This window comes from Monodon monoceros, unplaced genomic scaffold (genome assembly GCF_005190385.1).
Source record: "Monodon monoceros isolate NGI ecotype Baffin Bay Population unplaced genomic scaffold, NGI_Narwhal_1 Super_Scaffold_9, whole genome shotgun sequence".
NCBI classification, from domain to species: Eukaryota; Metazoa; Chordata; class Mammalia; order Artiodactyla; family Monodontidae; genus Monodon; species Monodon monoceros.
This window is the reverse complement of record NW_021703786.1, coordinates 47949245-47970984: the sequence shown is the minus strand read 5'-3', so window position 1 is coordinate 47970984 and position 21740 is coordinate 47949245. Positions and strand designations below refer to the sequence as shown.

At 56.0% G+C, this 21740-nt stretch overlaps 1 protein-coding gene across 1 annotated transcript in view; it reads right to left on the bottom strand.

Annotated features, from left to right (window-relative positions):
- WSCD1 (WSC domain containing 1) overlaps window positions 1-19549 on the bottom strand; it is a 40695-nt gene extending 21146 nt beyond the window's left edge. Inside the window, exons 1-4 of the mRNA XM_029210680.1 lie at window positions 19513-19549; window positions 9661-10361; window positions 3142-3256; window positions 2616-2800 (exon numbers count right to left, since the gene is read on the bottom strand). Of these exons, the coding sequence (XP_029066513.1) occupies window positions 2616-2800; window positions 3142-3256; window positions 9661-10087 (727 nt within the window). The 5' untranslated portion in view covers window positions 10088-10361; window positions 19513-19549. The remainder of the gene's footprint in view (window positions 1-2615; window positions 2801-3141; window positions 3257-9660; window positions 10362-19512) is intronic.
- Between the last annotated feature and the right edge of the window lie 2191 nt (window positions 19550-21740).

The following is a 21740-nucleotide window of genomic DNA, read 5'->3' as shown; positions in this document are numbered from 1 at the left end:
AGGAGGTGAGGGCGCGGCACAAGCCGTAGCGGGTCAGTGATACAGGACGCTGCGGAAGTGCAGTGTCAGCTGCCTCTAGACTTCACCGCTGTGGCTGTCGGGAAGAGGCTGTCACCCAGGGCAGTCCGTTCCACACCCTCCTCTCCCGCTCCCCAGATGACAGCTCCAGGGGCGCTTAGGGCAGAAGGATACCTCCAAGATGGAGCCACTGATGACTTGCTCTGCACCTCCCTGTGATCCCAACCCGGGGGGCACCTTCACGGCTCTTACTCCCGTGAGAGCTCCTTGCCAGTGAGAAGCTGAAATTTCAGATGGCCGGTCACCTGGTCACCTCTTGACAGAGATCCTGTCGGTTCATGCCCTTGAGAGGGGAGCAGGCCGGCAAAGGTCAGCCGTGCAGGCTCCCCAGCCTGCCGGAAGGGGTGGCTGTTCCACCGTTTCAACATTAACTATGACAACAAGTCTAGCCGGCTTGAGATCTGAGGCTGGCTTGAATGACTGGACCATCTGACCCTTAACCAGTGGGCAACCTAGAGCCAAGTACTGATCTCTAAGGGTCAGTGGCTGAGCAGGCAGGACGAGCTGCCAGGGCAGCCCAGAGCCCACATACAGACCTGATCCTCCTGGCGGGCAGGGCTGAGGAGTCAGGGGGGCTAATGTTGTTTGAACCCAGGAAAATCAAAGGTCCAAGAAGCCCTCCTGGAGCAGTTTGGTCCTCAGGAAGCCCATGTGGATGCCCAGATGACAGGGCGGGACTTGATACATCCATGTACCATGGCAAACTGCTGAGCCAGGACAGGGCCTGCCACAGAGTAGGTGTCAATGAGTATCTGTTGAGTTAATGGCTCATTAGTGAATCCGTAGAGTGCATTGTCAGGGTCTCCACCCCTGTCCCCATTCCCCCATCTGGAGCCCTGGTTCCCAGACAATCCTGTCTGAATATAGAAAGCACTGGAATAGCCTAGCTGGCCGGGTCTGAGCACTGAGCCACTCTCCCCATCACTCTGACCCCATAGATGGTAGCCAGTGTTGGCTTTGCAGCTCACCCATGCTTCTCTGAGCTGGGCGTCTGGACTGCTTAGCAAACTCCTTCGTCACTAGGAAAGCTCTCCCAGAAACCCCTCTGCAGTCTTTGCTTCTGACCTGACACCTTTCTCTGAGCTCTGTCCAGTTCTTGAACTAATCCATCAGCTCTCCTGGAGCCCTGGTCCATGGCCAGAGGTGGCTGAGTTCATGAGTTGATGTTTCTGGATGCTGGGCTGTGCCTCCATCACCTGCAGTCTCACACTCGCCAGCAGAGGGGGGAGGTCTCCCACGCTCTGACTGTTTCCCAGCCTGGCCCCTCCCAGTCAGGAAGAGGATGGCTCCCCAAATGTGCAAATGTACACAGCCATATTACTTTATAAAAGGGCCTTTTATGATTACATCAAGTGGATCTGCAGCTCATCTTGCAATGAGGACAAATCCGAGTTTCACAAACATCTAGCTGGGCCCCCTCAGTTGTCATCTCTGTTTGGTAGCACTTTTCAGTCTTGCTGTTTGATGCATCGGCTTACTCTCCCTCGTGGTCGATTATTTCCCCCTGAGTTCTATAATTTTGAATTGTAAACTCATCTTCAGTGGGAATTTAGCTACAGGAACCCTTTACACCTGGGTTGGTGGCACAGCTCCCAAGAGAGAATTTTGCATGTGCCTCTGTTGGTACCTCCAGATGGCCCAGAGCCAAATTTCATGTTGGAGCTTTCAGGACCAGGCAGATGGCAGAAATCTGAACCTTAAAGCTCATACAAACGCAGGCCTGCAATTATAAACTCTTAGGTTATAAGTTCTTAGGAAAATTGTTTTTCACCCAAAGCTCAGGTCAAAACAGACAAGTTTTTCTATTTCTGGCAGGTTGTTTTCTTTTTTAATCTAAAATTTCACTGATTTATACTTCAGTGAAATTGGATCCAACTTTATACAGAAGTTTCAATCCAACTCCCTACCCTGACAGGCTCAAAGCCTCCTTTTCTGTCCTCTGTGGACATGAAAACCTAAGCCGTGTGATCACCAAGATGACCAGCTTCCCCTGGCGGAGACCCAGAGCTGCACAGCATCCTTGATTACCTTCATCTCACCACTGTGATTCCTAGTTCCCACTTCTTTCCTGGAGCCAGGAATTTCCTTACTTTCTTGTTAGTTCAGCTGTGCATTTAAAACAATTTTACCCAGCATTTCTAGGTGTTTCATAGCTAGGAAACATTCAGACTACCTGGTCTGCCCCATTGCTAGAAATCAAAGTCTGCCTCTGCACTTCACAAACTAGACTGGAACCCAGAGAGGGGAAGCAAACTGCCTGAGGCCACACAGCATGTCTGAGACACACCTAGACCTAGGCCCTGGGCCTCCTGATCAGTTTCTCTCTCCTGTAGAGGATAAGGAAAGATGTGCCTCGGTCATGAACTCGAGCGAACTTAGCCTAACCCCACACCCCTGCCGCGAGCCTGTCTGGGGAAGGTGGTGAGGAAGGCGGAGCACAGGTTCGGTCCCACGTGGTTTGGATGAGGGGCTGCAGATGCGGGGGTGGTGGCAGAGCAGGGGACAGACGGAGCTCAGGGACAGACTGGCACACTCACGCTTCCTGGAGCCGGGCTGCAGCTGCTCCACGCGGTACACGGAGAGACGGCCCACACCTCCGCACACGGAGCTCTTCTCCCCTTTGCACTCATGGTTACACTCCTCTGGCCCCATGCTCATTGCTGGGAGACGGTTTCCACAGTAGCATTCGGCCCCGGCCTCCAAGCCGGCATAGACATAGGACCTGCAGGCAGAGCGGGGCCTGGGGTGAGTCCCGACCTTGGCCCAGGGCACTGAGGTCTGGTTCCAGGAATGGCAGCTGGGTCTGGAGCCAGGCTAAGGGTGAGTCCTGGCATTGCAGGAAGTGAACCCCGGGTCTCCTGACACTGAGCCCAGAGCTCTTTCCATAACGCCCTGCTGTCCTGTCAGTAAACTTTCTTTGTTCCGGACAACTGGGATCTGATCGGTCGAGCTCTGCTTACACTATGACAGCCAACTGGAAGCCGACGCATCACCTCAGGGACACCACTTCCACTTTCTGGACCTTATTTCCAGTGGAGTTGATGGTCAGGGTCCCACACTTACCGCTCAGCGCACGCATTCTGGCAGTGGGAGACGGTCATCTTTCTCAAGTCAAAAAACACAGCCCCCTTCAGAGTTCTCTCCTGGCCGTCGTCACCGAAGCATCCCATGTATGTGCCTGCAGGCGGGGAAGAACAGCAGAGACTCAGAGGCCCCAGAGAGAGGGAAGATTACCTGGCTCCACCCTTGGCATTGCCCTTCCTGGCTAAGGCTCTTCTCAGAGAAGCCCAGGGGATGAGGCTGTGGTCCAACCCTCCCTGAAGCGCCTCTGGACACTTCCACATTGTTCTCGTCCTCCCCCTTTTCCTAGTTAATGGCCCACTGTCCCTCCAGACACCCTGCCAGGAGCCTGGCACCAGCCAGAATACAACTTTCTTCCACTGACCCTCACCCACTGAGTCTGGCTCGTTTAATTTCTTCCCCTGGACCCCTCTCCTCTCCATCCCTACCCTTCCTAGGCTGGAAAAGGTCCCTCTGCCTCCAAAAATGTCTCGATAGGCAGGTTCTGTCACCTCCTCGTGATCCAGAGGGAAGAAATGAGTTATGGAAAGTCTGATCTTAGCTAACATAAAGATCTTGCAAACAGGGAGAGTTGTATCAAGAAGAAAATCTGCCACCCCAGGAGGGAGTAAGCCCCCATCACTGCAGGTGTGTAAGCAGCATCTGTTAGCATGTAAGAGAGCTGTCCTGTGTGGGAATCATCAGGACCAAGGGACAGCTGAGCCCTCCCCAGTGAGGGCATCTGTGGCACGTCCCTGCAAAGGGACACTAGGGGACAAGACTCCACAAAGCAGCGACAGTGTTGACCCAACCGTGCACATGTCAATGGGGAACAGCCCTGACCTGTCACCTCAAGAGAGGGAGCTGCCTCCCAGAAATGCACAGCAAAGCCTGGAGAACTCGAGCACTAAGCAGGTGTGTCAGGTGTGTAAATGTCATGTGCATCGCAGCGCGTTGAAGGAACTGTGCATTGGGAGTTTGCAAACACGCCATCACGTAGTCCGAGCTGTGAATGCACACCCTCAATAGTTGTGCCCAGATCTGGATCAGGCACCCGTGATAAAGATGCTTCTCGTCTCCAGGGGAACGCCTACACTCAGTTCCAGGATGTCTCAAGTGGCGCCTGAGCGGTACGCTGCAGCCTCCGGAAATTAGGCTGTCTCTGGGAAGCAGCACACCCAAGGCCTCCCAACAGCCTGCCGGCTCCCAAACGGCTTTGCGGGGAGGAGTAGCGATCTCATCCACCGGTCCAGGAGCTCCCTGTTCAGGCAAGACTGGCTTTTGCTGCTGCCAAGAACCTGGCCCAAAGCAGAAGCTCAGGGCCGCCTGCTGAGTGGTTTGGAGGAGTGGGTCTGCCAGCCTTCATTCCTGGGGGCCCAAATCAGGGAGTGATTTTCCTGGGTGTGAACAGCACATTTAAATCCACCTCTGACCTTGACTAAATCACTTCAACATTCTGTGCCTCAGTTTCCTCAACTTTCAAATGCATAAATGCAACCCACCACCCCACCCAAGCTCATTCCTCTTGCCACATTTGGACATGTCCCTGCTCCCTCCCGCATGTCCACACTTTACTTCCTACCTGTCCTTGACAACTTACAGCCCTGACCACTCCAGCCCACTATGGCCTCTCCTTTCTCTGAATTGTCACAGTGAGTGTCTGAAAACCTTGCTGTCACCCAAATCCTTATCATTAACTGTTGTTAAAAATCGTGTACACCTGTGTATCCTGTCTCTGTACCATGACTTAAGGCTCATTGAGGGCAGGGACCACACCTTCCCCTTAGCTGGTGACTCACCACGCAGGGTCAGGCACGATGCCAACAGTGGGTCAGAGCTCCTAAAACCCACACTGACATCCTGCATGGTGCGAGAGGGGGAGCAGAGAGCCCAGACGCAAGGAGGGGCTGGTCCCATTGGCTGTACCAATGTGTGATTCCCAAGATGGGGGGCCCCAGGTTAAGAAAGGCAAGGTAAGAGGAAGATGACCAAGATGGTGGAAGATGGGACTCTCTGCCATGCCACGAATGGTTGAAGACCCAGAGACCTCAGGTTAGAGGACCTGGGGCTGAGGAGAGAGCAACAGTCGCCTTCTCAATGTCTGCCAAAGGGTCTCTCCCCCTTCCAGGCTATGAACCTCTTGAGGTCACCTTCATCACGGATGCCCAGCAGCACACACGTGGCCACACCCTGTGTCTGTCCATGGACACAGGCTCCACTCCTCTACTCGGGACCCCAGACACCCAGTCCCCACAAGCTTCTCTCTCTTTATATAAATCTCAGGACTACCAAGACCAGAAAGCTGTCACCCAGGTCAGTGAGAATCAATCGCTCTCCTTAGCCTGCCTACTTAGTAAAAAAACAAACAAACTAGTATTTAAGAAATTTCTGATGTATGTTGCTCAGCAAAGAATAAATTCTATTATAGCTTTCAAGTAAACATCCAAAACAAGCTCGGGGGTTGCTAAACATTTATCACCGTTGATGGGAAATTAACCAGAAGGTTCTAAAGGTGCCTGGGCTCAAGACCCCTGAAGGCTGAGGCCGGCGCATACACATTTTACGGGGAGAGTGGGGAAACAGCCTTAGGGAATGGGCTGCCTTAGATCCAAATCCAGGTTCCACTACTACCTGACTGCGTGACCTGGCATGTGCAGCTTCCCCTTCCTGAGCCTCCACTGTCCCATCTGTAAAATGGGGATATGGTCTCATGGAATTCATGGGGTGGCTGTGAGAATTCCACGAGATAACACAGAAAGTATCTAATGCAGGTGTGGCATGTAGTACGGGCTCAGTGGTGACTGTTTTTATTGTTTATACGTCATTATTAACAATAAATATATTTACATGACTATACTTCCCTGAAATGCAAAATCCTTCATCATTAAAATGGTGATAGCACCGCTGACATCACAAGGCTGTTCAAAGATTACATTAAATGAAATAACAGATGTACATCTAGGCACGTCACAGATGCTCAGATAAGGAACAGCTATAATTATTCTGATCCTACACTCTAAGCTGGGGGCCGAGTGTGACAATGGCTCCGTAAATTTTTTTTTTAAATTTATTTATTTTTGGCTGTGTTGGGTCTTTGTTGCTGCGCGCGGGCTTTCTCTAATTGAGGTGAGCGGGGGCTACTCTTCATGGCGGTGCATGGGCTTCTTATTGCAGTGGCTTCTCTTGCTGCAGAGCACAGGCTCTAGGCATGTGGGCTTCAGTATCTGTGGCTCCCAGGCTCTAGAGCGCAGGCTCAGTAGTTGGTGGCGCACGGGCTTAGTTGCTCCGTGGCCATGTGGGATCTTCCCGGACCAGGGCTCGAACCCGTGTCCCCTGCATTGGCAGGCGAATTCTTAACCACTGCGCCACCAGGGAAGTCCCGGCTCCGTAAATATTAGCAGAACACATTAATAAGAGAGAAAGAAATGGTTTTGAGCAGTCAGGCTTGGGTTCTTCAAAAACAAGAAGAGGCTAACCAGCTACCAGCTGGCCATCGGGTGGAACTGACCGATCTGGAGGGGGCGCCCATGCCCCGCTGGTCCCATCTCAGTTTGTAGCAAAGGCCTGAGACGCAGGCGCCTCCCCCTCTGCTTGTGAGGAGGAGAGGAGCCCCTTCTCTTGGAAAAATAATGAATGGCTTTTCTAACTCCCTGACAGAGTTAGAAAGAGAGAATGTGCAAAAAGAAAGGACTTCCCAGGGATGCACTGGGACACACTCTGAGACGGATTTATTACTTTCGGCTGAAACGGAGGCGATATATTATTGTCTGTGACTCCGCATCTGCTCATTTGCACATCAAAATGGACATGCCGTGAGGCTCTTAACGATGGCTTTGGAGATATTGCAATGTCTTTGCAAATTACTATCAATAAAAAACAAACTGGCTATGGAGAAGTTACTATTTTTCCCCTAGTAAACTTACTGACATTTTATTCCATTATGGATGTTGTCCAAGGTATAATGAAATGCTCAGTGATTGATGGGGCCTCCTGCAGCTTCCAAGGCTTGCCTGCCGGATCCCCTTACAGGGGGATGGCAGGCTGCCCGGGCCGCAAAGAGACGCTCTCTTTGTCTGCAACCCCAGCAGCTGTCCCGAGGGCTGGCCTGCGAGCTAGCCTCCACCAGGGAGGCCCCCCTGGCTGTGCGGGGCCCACAGAGCCCCAAGAAGGGAAGGGGGCTCCCAGAGGGTCCTCAGGCCAGTGCCTGCCTCTCCCCACTTTCTCTGAAGATCTCCAGCCAGGATACCACGGCCTCTCCCAGAGGGCGAATTCTTCCTCCAATCCTGGGGGATATTCAAAATACTGAATAACCTATTGGGGCGGGGCACCAACCTGCCAGAATTATCACCATTCAACACCCGAACCAACTGTTCCCGCTGTACCAGGCGTTAACCCTTCACTTGCTAGGTTTGAGGGTCACCAGGGAGGGTCAGCCAGAGCATCAGAGTGTGGAGGGCACTCAGGGGCTCAGGGCAGAAACTGCTGGTGTATAATGGGTGACGATCGGTCCTGTTTACATCTCACCATGATCTCCTCAGCGTTCACGGCAGCCTCTTCCATCGCCTCTCTAAATGATGACTTAAGGGGTACCCACTGGTTCTCCTGGATATACGTATTCTATACACAGGGCTATAACCAGGTCACCCTGAGTCCTCTCCTCTGCTGCCCAGTCACCCTGAAGCCAGGTTACAAAGAACTTGTCACTTCTGTCTAATGAGCCCCAAGCCCTTTGCACGTGCCTCTATGATGCCTCAGTCACACTGTGGGGTAATCATTTGGGTGCACATCTGATTCCACCACCAGACCGAGCTCCTCAAGTGCACAGTGAATAGCACACACGGAGACTCATACGTGGGTCCTCAGTAAGTGTGGACTGAGAGAAATAAAAAGAGGAATCATGGCTAATTTGCCCAAGGTCATAGAGCCAATAACTGGCAGTACCAAGAAAGAAACCCAGGTCTGTTTTCAAAACTTGTGCTCTTTCCATGCCTTCTTTCCAAGAAATCCATGGCAACTTTGTTTAGTCACTTACACTTTAGTCTAAATGAGTTACACTGGTATAGCCTGCATAGAGACCCAGCTTCTAGATGTGTTGGGGAGAGTTTACAGAAATTGCATCTGTATGAAATGAGCTACAGAACCAGTTCCTCAATTCTCCCTCATTCTTACGTGGAAGCCTTGCTGAGGAATCCCACGCAAGGGCTATGACCTAGAGGATTTCAGATGAAACTTCATTCCATGGAAGTTTCTTTCTTGTAGAAGGCAGAGCCCTCCAGTCTTCATTGTACTGGGCCACCAGACTCGTCCTCCTATAAGGCTCTTGCCTCATCTTCTTCCATATCCTGCCACCGAGGACTCTAAGCTCCAACTACGCTTCTTATACTCAGGATAGCAGTTCTCCTGTGATTTGTGGTACAGGACCAAATGGGGTGGTGACAGGGATGCTGGGACACTGACTGAGATCAGTCACCACCCAACAATAGCTGTGGCACTCCGTGGGTGCTCACTTCACACAGGCTCAGTTAACTGGGCCCTGCATAGTCTGGATAACTTGGTGTAAAGAGTCCCGACCTGGAAGCAGGCTGACCCCACGATGGAGTCCCAGCTGCATGACCCTGGCGGTCTGATCAGCGTCCCGCCCGTGTCCCCGCGGCCTTGCTGCCTCCAGGCTGTACCCTAAGATGCATGTTCTAGCCTCGCTCCAAGCCCCCACTTGCTCCCTAACGTACCCTTTACTGACCACCTTCTCTTCCCTGCCTCACTTCCCACTCCCCTACCAGTGTTCCTGGGATCACATCCCAAATTAACCAAGTCCATTTAAATCCTGATGTCAGGGTTTGCTTCCGGGGAACCCAGACTAAGAGAATGACCTTGGGGGAGTTTAAATAATAAGAGCTCCAGTTCCTGAGTGCCAGCGAATACATCAGGACGCCTAGCCCAGCGGTCCTCAGCTTTTGCGTGCACGAGGACCACCTGGAGACCCTGCTGCCCCAGACCGCCGGCCCCCGCCCCAGAGTCTGGGACTCGGTAGGTCTGAGAACCTGCACTTGCAACAAGCTCCCAGGTGATGCTGAGGCTGCTGGTCTGGGACTCTGCTTCGCAAACCGCTGCTCTGTATGATCACATTTAATCCTCACCATAACCCTGGGGCAGGTATCTCAACCTCCATTTCCAAGGAGCCCAGAGAAATTAAGAGACGTGGTCACCCAATAAACTTGGAGCTGAGCCAGGATTCAAGCCGAGGTCTGTCTCAGCTCCAAGATGCTCGCACATCTCAACCTCCAGCCACGTGCGAGCCCAGCTGGGGAGCGAGCAAAACTCCAAAGGGCTTCCCCTCCCAGGCCCCTCCTGTCTGCCTCGGAGCCGGGGGAAGGGGCGGTGTGGGAAGGCCCTGGGCTCTCGGCGCCTACTTCTTGGGCTGCTGCCAGGGCCAGGGAGAGGGGACACCAGTCCTGTGCCCCCGAATGGGGCCCCTGGGAGTAGCTCCCATATAGGCAAGGAGACCCAGGGCTGAGCACCTACCTTGGCTGCTGGCGGCTGGCCTGGGGGCCTCGGGTCCCAGGGCGGGCGGCCCCTGGGGGTCCCCCTTGAAGTGGTGGAACCAGCGGCGCCGCAGCTGGCGCAGCTCTGAGTTGCGGCTGCGGAGCCAGCGGGGGCCGGGCCGGGGCCGGGCCAGGGGGCCCCGCAGCACGTCCACGCCGAGCAGCAGCTCTGGGCTGACCCGGGGGTCGTGCAGGGCTCGGCTGTCCAGCAGGCCCACGCCCAGCGCCACGGCGGCCACGGGCAGGGCCTGCAGGGCGCCGGGGGCCCGGGGGCCCGGCGGGAGGCCCACGCGGGCCCGCTGCAGCAGCAGCAGGCTGCCGGTCATCAGGTAGGCGGCTGTGAGGAAGAAGAGCAGGAACTGCGTCCGGCGGAGAAACTTCTGGAGTCGGAAGAAAGGTTTGGCCATGCCCCTGGGCGGCAGGGCTCCCGGCTGGAGCCCAGGGACGGCTCCTAGCACCCAGGTGGGAGGGAGGCTGGGGCCTGCGGAGGCGTCATCCCTGCATCCCGGGAGCAGCCTATGCTCTCCTGGGGTTACTGTTCCTCCCGCCTGGTTTTCAGCAGGTGCTCACATGACACCATCACTTAACTCCGGCCCGGACCCTGCAGCTGCAGCTTCTGCCCAAGTGTCACAAACTTTGCCATCCCTGGGCTCTAGTGACCCTCATCTCCAGCTTAAAAATCTGCAAAAGAAGAGAAAGGGCACTTAGATGCAATAGGAGGGTCCACTTCTCCCACTGCCCCAGGGTCAGGCACCCTGCACTCCGGGGCTCTGTTTACCAAAGGGAACCGCCGTGTTGCAAGAGCACATGACAGAGAGCTGGGTTCCAGTCCCAGCTCTGCCACTGCATGGCTGTGTGACATCAGGTGGGTTACTTCACCTCACTGGGCCTCAGCTTCCTCACCTGTAAAAGGGAGCTAACACTCTATCCCGGAGCGGCAGGAAGATCCAATAACGATAGCAGTAAGGAAGAAAATCAGTAGCAGAGTGTGTTTAAAAAGGATAACCAACAAGGGTCTACTGTACAGCACAGGGAACTCTGCTCAATGTTATGTGGCAGCCTGGATGGGAGGGGAGTCGGGGGAGAAAAAAAGAAAGAAATAAACACCTTCCACTCCTATCAAAAAAAAAAAAAAACCCCAAAAAACCCACAGCAGTGTCTTTGTACTGAATCCTTACTTCATGCCAGGCACTGAGCTAAACGCTTTATGTATCATCTCATTTAATCCTCACACCAACCCAGCGAGGTGGATACTGTACAGTACTATCCGCATTTTACAGATGAGGAAACTGGGGCAAAAGGAGGCAACGTAACTTTCCCAAAGTCACACAGCTGGTGAGCAGAGGGGCCGAGGTTTGGAACAGCCTGTATTCAGAGCCTGGACTCTGAACTGACACGTGGCCCAGCCTATAATGAGACCCCACCACCTACGTGTGCACCCAGCCCAAGGCATGAGTATACAGCAGGTGCTCAATACATGCGTGCTGACTCCCCGGGTGCCTTGGGGCTGCAAACTGTCTTTTGGAAATGCTTCTGCAGACGTGGGTCGGTTTTAACACAGGAGAGGGCACACGGGGAGAGAGTGGGCTTGCATAATCTTTCCAGGCTTCCTGAAGGCGGGAGGCCAGAGCAGGAGAGTGCCCCAGGCCATGCACCTGCCAACGGGGCTGGGCACCTGGTGAGGTGAAGAGGGGAGGGCTCTCAGAGCAGCCGTCCCGGGTGCCCCCTCTGCTCCCCAGGACTCAGCTCTCACGCTGGGCTTTGGTTTCCTTTGGCGGCGCCTCTGAAGTGCACTGTCACGGATTCGCAGAGGGTCCCGCAGCTGCTGTGAGCCAGGCTGCTGGGTGAGGACGGCCCTTAACACAAGGACAGGCTTGTCCCGGGGAGAAAGACTCCTAGGAGCGTGACTAAGCCGCTGCCTGTAACAGGGCCCGGTACCTCCGCCAGGGCCCCACGGCCCCTCAATGGCTGCTCTGTGCCCTACGGACGGCGGCTGGGTGTGAGAGGAAAGACAATGTTTGGGCTCTTGCGGCCTGGCACTCCAGGGCCCCAGGAGGGGCCCAGACCAGCATGACCCTTTCTGATTCAATGCTGAGAGCTGCCAGGTTCTGAGGCTTCTGGGGAGGGCAGGATCTGGGAATATGGGGATCCGGTGGGTCCTTTAGGCTGGGGCAGGGGTGGCAGGCTAGGGAATCAGCAAATGAAGGTGGAATTAAACACTGAGTCTGGGAGCCCTTCCAGACGGGTCTCCAGAGCTTTTATTTTCTCTCTAAGCTGGTGTGTGCCAGGCCCACCCCAGCCAGCCTCGTCAGATTTGTAGAACTGCAGAGAAAATGCCAAGAAATCCTGACTGATCTCCCTGCCTCTAGCTTTGGCCCCTCCAATCCATGCTCTGCAAGGCCACCAGGGTGATCCTACTAACACACAAATCTGATCATGGCACTCCCCTGCTTAAAACCCTTTTCGGTAGCTCCCCATGGCTTTGGGATAAACTCCAAGCTCCTTAGCATGACATACGAGGCCCCCTTCCTGATCCAGCCCAACCAGCTCACCTCTCGCCAGGCCCTTCCCTTATGCTTCCCCATGATGTGTGCACATGTGCGTGTACACATACACACACACACACACACACACACACACACACACACACACAGAGTCCAGCAGAGCAACCACACAGCACATCTGCCCTGGTGCCTTTGTACACAATGCATTTGATGTCTTTTTCTCCCTCTTTGCCTGGTGAATCCTTGTGTATCTTCTGAGAATCAGCCCAGGTGCCACTTCCTCCGAGAAGCTCTCCCTGACCACCACCCACCCACTGGTGTAGATTTCTCTGTCTTCCCATGGGGATGCTGACCCCCATCCCAGCATTCACCACCCCAAGATGATTTTAATTGTCCCTGTACTTGTCAATCATCCTTGCAGGACTGTGACTGACTCAAGGCTAGAGGTCATGCCCTATGCATTTTAGTAACCCTGGCCCCCAGCATGAGCCCCAGCAGCATAGATGCTCAGCCATCTCTGTTTCTGAATACATTTTTTAAAAATGAATGAGAAGATAACATTAATAGGCGAATCATGATATCAGAAACCTCCTCCTGTGGGGGTCAGGGCAATGAAATCTCAAATTCCGGTTATTCAGAGCTGTGGAAGCCTCGCTGGAAACACGGCAGATGGAGTAATACGTAAGCACAAAGGACACCGCTTCACCAGTTCAGGTCTTACAGATACATGGAAATTAATAAGGGTGCCTGAGCTTTATATGTTATCCTTCCTGTGTCATTCTATGAAGAGAGGTTTCTGGATCTGCTTGCAAAAGGCTTCTGGTTACAAGATTGGGATTCTATCAGTGAAAAATCCTATAAAACTAAAATATAAGGGGAGAGAGGACACCTACTGTGGGGAGAAAGGTTCTGATGAGATGGAGCCACAAGGTGGGCAATGGATCAGCTGTTCAGAATTTTGAAGCCAAGACCCGGCCAGAACTCCATACACATTTGTATACAGGCTCTGGGAGCACACTACAAAGGGCACAGTGGGATGCGGCACTGTCAGGGCGATCACACCCGGGTTCCCCAAGCCCCCCCCCGCCAACCAAGTCCTCTCTAGAGCCACCCCTTCCCAGAGGGGCCTCCCCTGGTCTGGGGAGGTGGGCACTGGACGTGGGGGCAGGGGGCAGCTACTTTCACGCCAGCGCTCAACGACCCTGGCCTCCTATAAGGCAGGCTGCCGCTCTGAACTTCCAACGTCGCGAAGCTGATTCCCAGCCCAGAACACCTGCCACATCAGGAACCTGTCCCCCTGCCCCGACTTCCAGCCCACTTCCCACTGATATTACGTTTGTCAGTCGTCCCCCACTCTCTACCACGCTCACCTCTCCCCCAGGGCACAGATGACACCCGATCTCACATTCTCGCCACATCCCCAGATCCTAGAACACAGCCGGCAGGGCAGTGCCCGTAAAAGTGTTTGTTGAGTGACTGAACCTGAAAGAGGCCTGGGGTGGGCGTGGGGGGCTGGGCTACGTGCAGTATCTGCACAAGGGCTCACAGCCAAGCCACAAGGCAGCTGCACAGCGGGAGCAGCCAGCGCCTGCGGCGCGTATGCTGTACCCCAGGGCCAGGAGGCCCTCCATTAGAGCAAATCCTCCTTGATCAAGTCACCGCACAGGGCAGAGCCTCAGGCTCCTCATGCTAAATGGGGGTAAGTAGGCGTTGTCCTGGGAGCGAATCAGGGAGTAAGTCTTCCGTTATCTACAGCCTTCAGCTTTAGCAGCGCAAAAGAGGCGAACATGGAGACGCTGGAGGAGAGGCCTGCAGCAGCTGAGCTGTGGGGGGAATCAGCCACCCACACCTCCTCTCAGCCTCCAACTCCCTGGGGTGGGCGCACTAACCCAGGCTTACTTGAAGCTGCCCCCATGCTAAGACAGCTGCTAGCAATTGCTTGCTTTTTCAATGCCACCATTTATGAAGCACTTGGCAGCGCTGAATAATCCAACTAGGCTGGGTTGTGTATTTCACCTGCACCATGTCATTTACTCCCATCTCCCGCCGAGGCAGATGCCCTGATCACCCCCCATCTGAGAGCCCCGGTCTCTAAAGCTCAGCTGGGTGAAGCCCCTTGGCCAAGGCCAGACAAACCAGGACCGGAATTCAGACCTGGCTCCCTGCTCCCAGAGCCCACCCCATGCCCACTAAGCTTCCCGCCTCTCTCCCCACACCAGCTTCACACGAGACAAGATTGATTCCTGAAAGGGGTTTAGCGTGCCTCCATCACCACCTTTTTGAAAACATGCCAGGATGAAGCTCCCAGACATGGTGCCTCACACGGTGTCACCCCCCCTCGCCCCACCCCTGTCAGACCTCCCAGATGCTGCCATGTGGTCAGCGTCACAGCCTCCTGGGCCCCTCCCCTCCTCTGCAGGTCTGGACCATTCTTCCCCCAGGCATGCTTCCCATGTGACACCGCCTGTCTGGGAATCATGCAAAGTGCTTCAGGGGGACGATGGGGGGCAGGGGCCCACCCCTACCTGAGGCTCCGGCCTTGTCGGGAGGGGGGAGGCACCAGCGAGGCACTGAGCCTCAGGCTGGACAAAGGTGGACGCCAGCTGTCCTGCCTGGCGGCCTGCCAGAGGCCCAGGTGTCACCCCAGAGGAGGCCAGGGCCCAGGGGAGAGAGCCCCTCAGTTTCTTCCCAGGAATGAGAGGAGAATATTGGGACGGAGGGGCTTCTGGGGGTCTCAGTTGGGGACTTAGACAACTTGAGCCCTTGGCTGTTACTTTGTTGTTATCTGGGCCCCAGGTGGCAGCTGCGGCTCAGCCTGAAGGGGCGAGGGTTGGGCAGATGGCACCAGGCTGGGGTTTCCAAGGGACTGAACAGGAGAGGGGTGGCGACAGCCGGGAGAGGAGAGAAGGCAGACCCTTGGGCCTGGGGGCTGGAGAAAGAGGTCAGAGACGGCCTGGGCCTCACCAGTGGCCACTGGGGTTCAGTCATGTGACTCCATCACCCCTCAGCCCCCCGCCAGAGAGGACAGGCAGGTGAGGGGAGAACAACTCCAGCTGCCCCAGAAGCATTTCGGCCACTGCGGCCACTGCGGCCACTGCGGTGAGGGCTGCAACCCTCTGGGGATTCAGAGCGGTGTGCTCTTAGCAGGGTGAGAGCCCTAAGCTCAAGGAACAGGGGCCAACGTGTTGCTCCCCAGACAAGGAGGTGGGCATTCGTGCTCTAGCAGTTGGGAGCCCCAGCCTGCGTGACCAGCAGCTGGGGTCGGGGCAGGCGGCTGTCTCAGCCTCAGGACCTCAGCAACGCCACACCGGGGAGCCTCCAGCTGGGCTCAGTGCTCTGAATTAGCCCTCCCCTGTCTCTTCCCACCCTCAACCCCTGCCTCTGCCCTGCTCAGGCTCAGTGCCTGTCATCTGGACCCCGCCCCCTCTCAGAGACGCTGTCCCCTCCTAGCATCATAACAAAGAGATCTTTCTAACACCAAGAACGAGCAATGCTATAGCCTGCAGTGGCTCCCCAGGACTCAGACGACCAAGTTCAAGCGCCTCAGCCTGGCATTCAGTGGCCCTTCCTGGTTCAGTCTCCCAGCAACTTCCCTTCAGTATTCCTTCCAGAACTCGACGCCCCACTGGCCAGCGTGCAATGCTTCATGCCCCCTTGCACATACTCTTCCGTCGGCCAGGGATGCCAACGCGGGCCCCATCTTGTGGCTCTGAAAGTCTTTGTGGCTACCAAGGCTCAGCTCTAACGCCACCCCCTCCAAGAAGGTTTCCTGATCCCCAGAGCAGAGCCACTCCCCAGCGCTCGACGGCGAGGCTGGATGCTCTGGGCGACGTGTCCTGCCTTGAGTCCCGGCTACGCTGCCCACTTCTCCTCCCACCCTATGAGCCCCTCAAAGACACAGGCAGTGCCTCTGTCCACCTCTGGGTGGGGCACAGGGCAGATCCCAGAAATCTGTGCCCACTGGCCACCCTCCAAGGCTCAGGGCCATGCTGCCCTCATCCCAGGGTCCCACGCCTCTGGCTCTTGGAGATTCAGAAAGAGAGCAAAGGGCCCACTAAATATAGATCTGCTGGGCCCTGGGGTGGGACAAGGTCTGGGAAATGGGAATGGGGTGGGGTCCCTGCCTTTGAGGAGGCAAATCTTTTGATCTTCTGAACTTCAGAACTTAAAAGGTCCGAAATAAGAAATATTGCTAAAAAGGTATAAAACATAATAGTAAGGCTGAAACTCCATTCAATGCAAAGGAGGTGGGGGGGAGGGGGGAATCCTCCAGCAAACCAAAGTGCTGGGGTTCATATAAATAAGAATAAGTCTTTATGGACCATATTAGAGATTGCAAGGTACTTTCACACACTCTCAAGTGTGCTGAATGAATCAACAGATCATCAAACGAATGAATGATCTTCCCGTAAACTGGTGAAGTCAGATCATTATCATCTCCATCGTGGAGATGCAGAACTTGAGGAAGACAGAGGGCAAATTAACTTGACCAAAGACAAACAGCTACTGCTAGACTGAACTCAAGTTCTCGGATTCCAGGTCTGTGGCATCATCTACCATATCACATGGTCTTCATCTGTTCAACTCCAGGGATGGAGATGCCTCCAGGCACCCCTCTAGGGGCCAGGGCTGCAAAGAAAGACAGAACACAACCAAATGCGCTAAAAGGCATTTCGCCTTTTTAGTTGGTTGATCTGGAGCCCAACCCACTCTTGCAAGGGCCAATCACAGACACCTTTAGGCTATCTCTGGGCTACCTCTTTAGTAGAACCCGATTTTGTTCATGTGTTCGTATGTTTCTCCCATTGAGTGGCAAACTCTTGAGGTTTGTCCAAACCCCACTGAGTGATTTGGATAAATCTGGGCAGGTGGGTGGAGTACCCAGCCAAAGTGAACCTCGCCCTTCTCTGGCTCTGTGCCCGCCGTGCCTCAGGTCACTGGGATGGGGGACTTAGGCTGGGGGTGGGGGAGGCCAAGACACCTTGCGCCTTCCTGTCCTCAGCACCCTCCTGGTCCCCTCATGAGTTTCCAGGAGCAAGAGAAAGAGAATCAAAGTGGAGGAGGAAAGCCTTAGCAGCTACCAAGAGGCACATCGTGTTTTATGATGCACACGATTAATTCACCCCGTTCTTCCAACTACTCTCAGTCCCACATTGGGAGATGGAGGTCCTCCCTGAATACGTTCTCCAAAGCGCCACCCTTCCAACAGCTTTCCAGGTGATGCGTCAACACGCTGCTTGTCAAAACCACGAGGAAGAGAGATTAAAAGCCGCAGCATGAAAAGAGGCCCAGGGAGAAGGTAGTCCAAAGCCACGTTCAAGCACTCACGCCTCAGATGAGCAGGGCTTGCCTCCAACCCAGTTCTGCCCCTGCTGGTGGGTCTGATCATCACTCACATCCTATGGATAAAGACCCCGAAGGTCTGTAACACTGAGCTTTGCCCTGGCCTCAGTGTAGCTCCGGAGGGAGAGTCCGGGGCACTGGTCTCACTACGGCTGACTTGGGTCTGAGCCAGATAGGATCGCAAGCCGGGTGTGTCTACAAAGAGAAACACGCCCTCCTGAGAGGCGCTGCTCAGACATGGTTCAGTCCTGGTCTAGAGGCTCTGGGTTGCCTGTTCAGGCAGACTGTACAGGCAAGCAGCTCTGCAACTCACTGCCCAGCGCTCAGAGGCTCAGGCTTTAGTAGCCGACCAACTGGTGGCCCACAATATCCACTTCTGCCTGGTTAGGCAGACAGGAAGAAAGGGGCAGGGGTCTGGCCTTCTGCCTAATCCTAGCGTCTCTTCACTCCGAGCCAGACATGCTGTAGGCCACAGGGCAGTGCCCCGCAGGGCTCCAACGCCCACTGAATAAGGGATCCCCTCCCCCCCCAAATAAGGCATTCTTCCAGAGGAGCTGTGGCAATGGTCCTGCTGAAGACAGGGGGATGCAGCTGCAGGTGAGGGCCAGGGGGCTTCTCCTGGGGGAAGATGAGGCTGCCGGGCTCAGCGCACCAGCCCAGCTGCCTGCCACGCTTCCTTCAGAGAGTGTGCATCAGAGATGAACACGGCTGCTCCTCCCCATGGAACTGCTGGGCTCTGATGGCCCACCGGGGCATCTTCTCCAAGGGACTGGTGAGGCCAGAACTAAGGGTATGGCGTGGGGCTGGGGGCGGTGAGGGGAATACTCGAGGGAAACCTCCCCGCTGCCCTCTCTCCAGCCCTTGCAACCAGCAGGCAGGGGCGGCTGCAGGCAGAGCAGAGCCAGCCAGCTTTCTGCCTCCTGTATTCCACTCACCACGAGCCCTCACTCTCTGTGCCCGATAACCTAGGCTATTCAGAGGAGAGAAAGAAAAGGCCCCCCCCAGCTCCTGACCCCAATCACGGCGTCCCAACATGGGATAACCCGAGTGCTCCATAAACTGAAGCACGCCCTTCCAGCGGCAAGAGGGAGGACAGCGTCTAACGCTGTTAGAAAAGTAGAGAGGAGTTCCGAGTCTGTCCATCTTGGGAGCAGGTGGGGAGCAGGCGAGCGTGGGCAGCAGCGGGATCCCAGGACAGGACGGGGTGCGGGGCTGGAACCCTTACAACCAGCCCTCCCACTGCTCAGAGAAGGGTCAGAGGTCTCCCTCTCCTCCCCCGCCTCCCCACGGGCGAGCCAGCACCGAGCAGGCGTCATCGGTGGACACAGATACTCAGGAAAACAGACCCCCGGGAGGTTGGTTACCCTGAGGCAGAAGACCCCCTGGAGGCTTCGCATGAGAAACGAAAAACGCAATTAGTAGCCTCCAGTCGTGAGTTCCCGTCTACTCTTAGGAAAATGCAGAGCTCTCCTTGGAGTAATTTTTCTGGACGAAATACGTGCGTTTTGCCTTTGCCCGTGCCTCAAGTTCACCAAGAGAGAGAGAAAACCCTCCGCTGACCGGAAGCCTGGCGTGGTGGCGGAACAAGAGGGAGCTGCCACTGTCTCCTCTTAGAAGAGGCAGTGCGCACCCCAAAGCCTGTCCTCGCCCCCTCCCCAGATCCACGGCTCCCTCCGGGGAAACGGAGGGTCTCTGAGGATTCCAGGAGGCGGACGCGGCTTGGGAAACTGCTTTGCGCACCCCCGCCCCATCCCGCTCGTGCCGAAGCAGCCCCCCAGCCCGGCTCCACGCGCACACACTCCCGGGCGAAGCCGCCGTGACCCCGCGAGAGGCGTCCCCCCGCCAGCGCGCCCCGGAGCCGGAGCAGGTGCAGCCCCGCCGCGCTCCCGGCCGCGTCTACACAAACTTGTTGGCCCGCGGCTGGGGGAACCCTGCCCGCAGCCAGCGCGGGGGTCCCGGCTGGGGCACGCGGAGATCGCACTCACCCCGCAATCGCGACCAGCTGGGGCGGCCGCTCCGGCGGCCACGCGCCCGCCTCCCTGGGGCGCCGAGCCAGCAACCCCGCAGTGCCCGGAGCCTAGGCGCCCTTGGCGCCCGCACGCCCCCGGGCGGCCCGCGGCAAGGAGCGGCCCGACGCGCCCCGGGCACAGGGCGCCGCCACCTGGCTCCCTGGGCTGCGGACGTCCGGGCTGAGCCGCGGCGGCGGAGCAAGCGGGCGCCAAGCGGGCGGCGGGCGGCGGGCGACGGGCGACGGGCGACGGGCGGCGGGCGAGCGGGCGCCCGGCTCTGCACATGCTCACTCGCGCGGCCCGGGGACAGCGGCCGGCCGCCGCCGGGTCCTAGAGGCGGCCGTCCTACCGCCGCCCTCGGCCCGCCGCACGTGGGAGGGGTCGCGGCTGGCGGGGCGGGGCGGGGCGGGGCGGGGCGGCGCCCACCCCCAGCCCAGGTCCTGGGGACCAGCCCACCTGGCGCTGCCACTCGCGCTGCTGGGGAGCAGAGACGCTGACACTCACTCCCATACACACACACACACACACACACACACAGAGCCTCGCTCTCCGTAAAATACACACACCGGGCGAATGCATTGGCGCTCACACCAACACGCGTCTACACAAGCACACAGGGCACGAGCACGCCGCCACACTCGCTCAAACCCTCGGGGACACACGCACACTGATTCAAACACACTGAATCACTGCTTCACAGACACCCTGACACCTACACTCACACACACACACACACACACACACACACACTGGGCTCTGTCTTGCTCGGGCACTATGACAGGCACACCTGTACCTCCAGCCACCCAGTTTGTAGCGCTCTGATACCAACTCACAGAAGCAGACACACACTGGATCACTGTCCCATGCAGAGCTAGACACTGACACCCACATCCTTACGCATGCACACACAAACGCACACACACACCGCTGTCTGAGACAGTCACCCACAGAATCACTACCCCACAGACAAATACACTGACACTATCTCTTATGCCTACACACTCAGGACTCTACCGCCAGCTACTACACTGCCCCACACAGACCTACGGTGACAAATCCACACCTAGGTATAGCCGCCCACGCACCGGAGTCCACTGACAGACACACTGTTGTACAGAGAGTCATACTGGGCATTGGCCTGCAGGCATACACAGAGACACACACACACTGAGGCGGACAGGCGCTGATACAGACACACAGGTGTACAACCACACTGCTGTACACAATCCCCTTCTTAAAATAAGGGCTGGATCCAACCTTGAGGATTTCCCCTCCACGCCCCACCCCTGCTCCCCGGAAGCCCCCAAGCCACAGTGCTACCCCTGCCCTGCCAGGTGCATCAGTGGCCCCTGCCCTCACCCAGGGCTGGCTGCGGAGATGCTCCGGAGGCTGTGGACCAGCAGAGGCTGCGAGAGTAGGATGCGATGGCAAGGCTCGAAACCGGTCTTCCTGAAAGGGAGTTTCATGCCTCCGACTCCCGCTAGGGGCAGCGCAGCTTGGCAAGGCTCAGAGGAGCCCATTTTCAACAGGTGGAGGGCGGGCCGGGAGAGGATTAGCCTGGAGACCAGTTGGAGCTCCGCTTTATGTAGATCAGTCAAGGGGCACCCAGAAGGGAAAGGGACGCGCTTAAGTTTGTCAGGCCAAGTGCCGCAATTAGGAGAATCAGCCCTCCTCCCTGGGACGAAGGTGGGGAGCTCTGGAGTCCTTAGGGGAACTGGGAGAGGGCACAGGGAGTGCGGGGTGTCACTGGCTTGCAGAAAAACCCCCATGCACGTCCCTGTCAGAGTGTGAATGGGTGTGTTGCTATTATTACCAACAACAATAACCCACTGTACATTTTTGATTTTTGCAGTCCTCTCCAGGACCAGCTACATAATTTGTGGGACCCAATGCAAAATGAAAATGTGGGCCCTTTGATCAAGAATGAATAAGAACTTAAAGAAACAAGAACAGAACATTAAACCCAGTGCGGAACCCTTCTGAGCACGGGTCCCATGCTCTGCACAGTTCTTGTGCTGGTGAAGCTGGCCCTAAACTCTTTCACGCCCGTGGTCTCACTTAAAACTCACAATAAGTGGCGTGTGCCTTCACCATCTTTATCTGCAAATTAGAGAAAATACACCCATTCTTGGGCTTTTGTGACAATCAGATAAAATGCCTGGTGAGCTCAGAGCACACTGTCTGCCGCAGGGTACCCAAGTAAC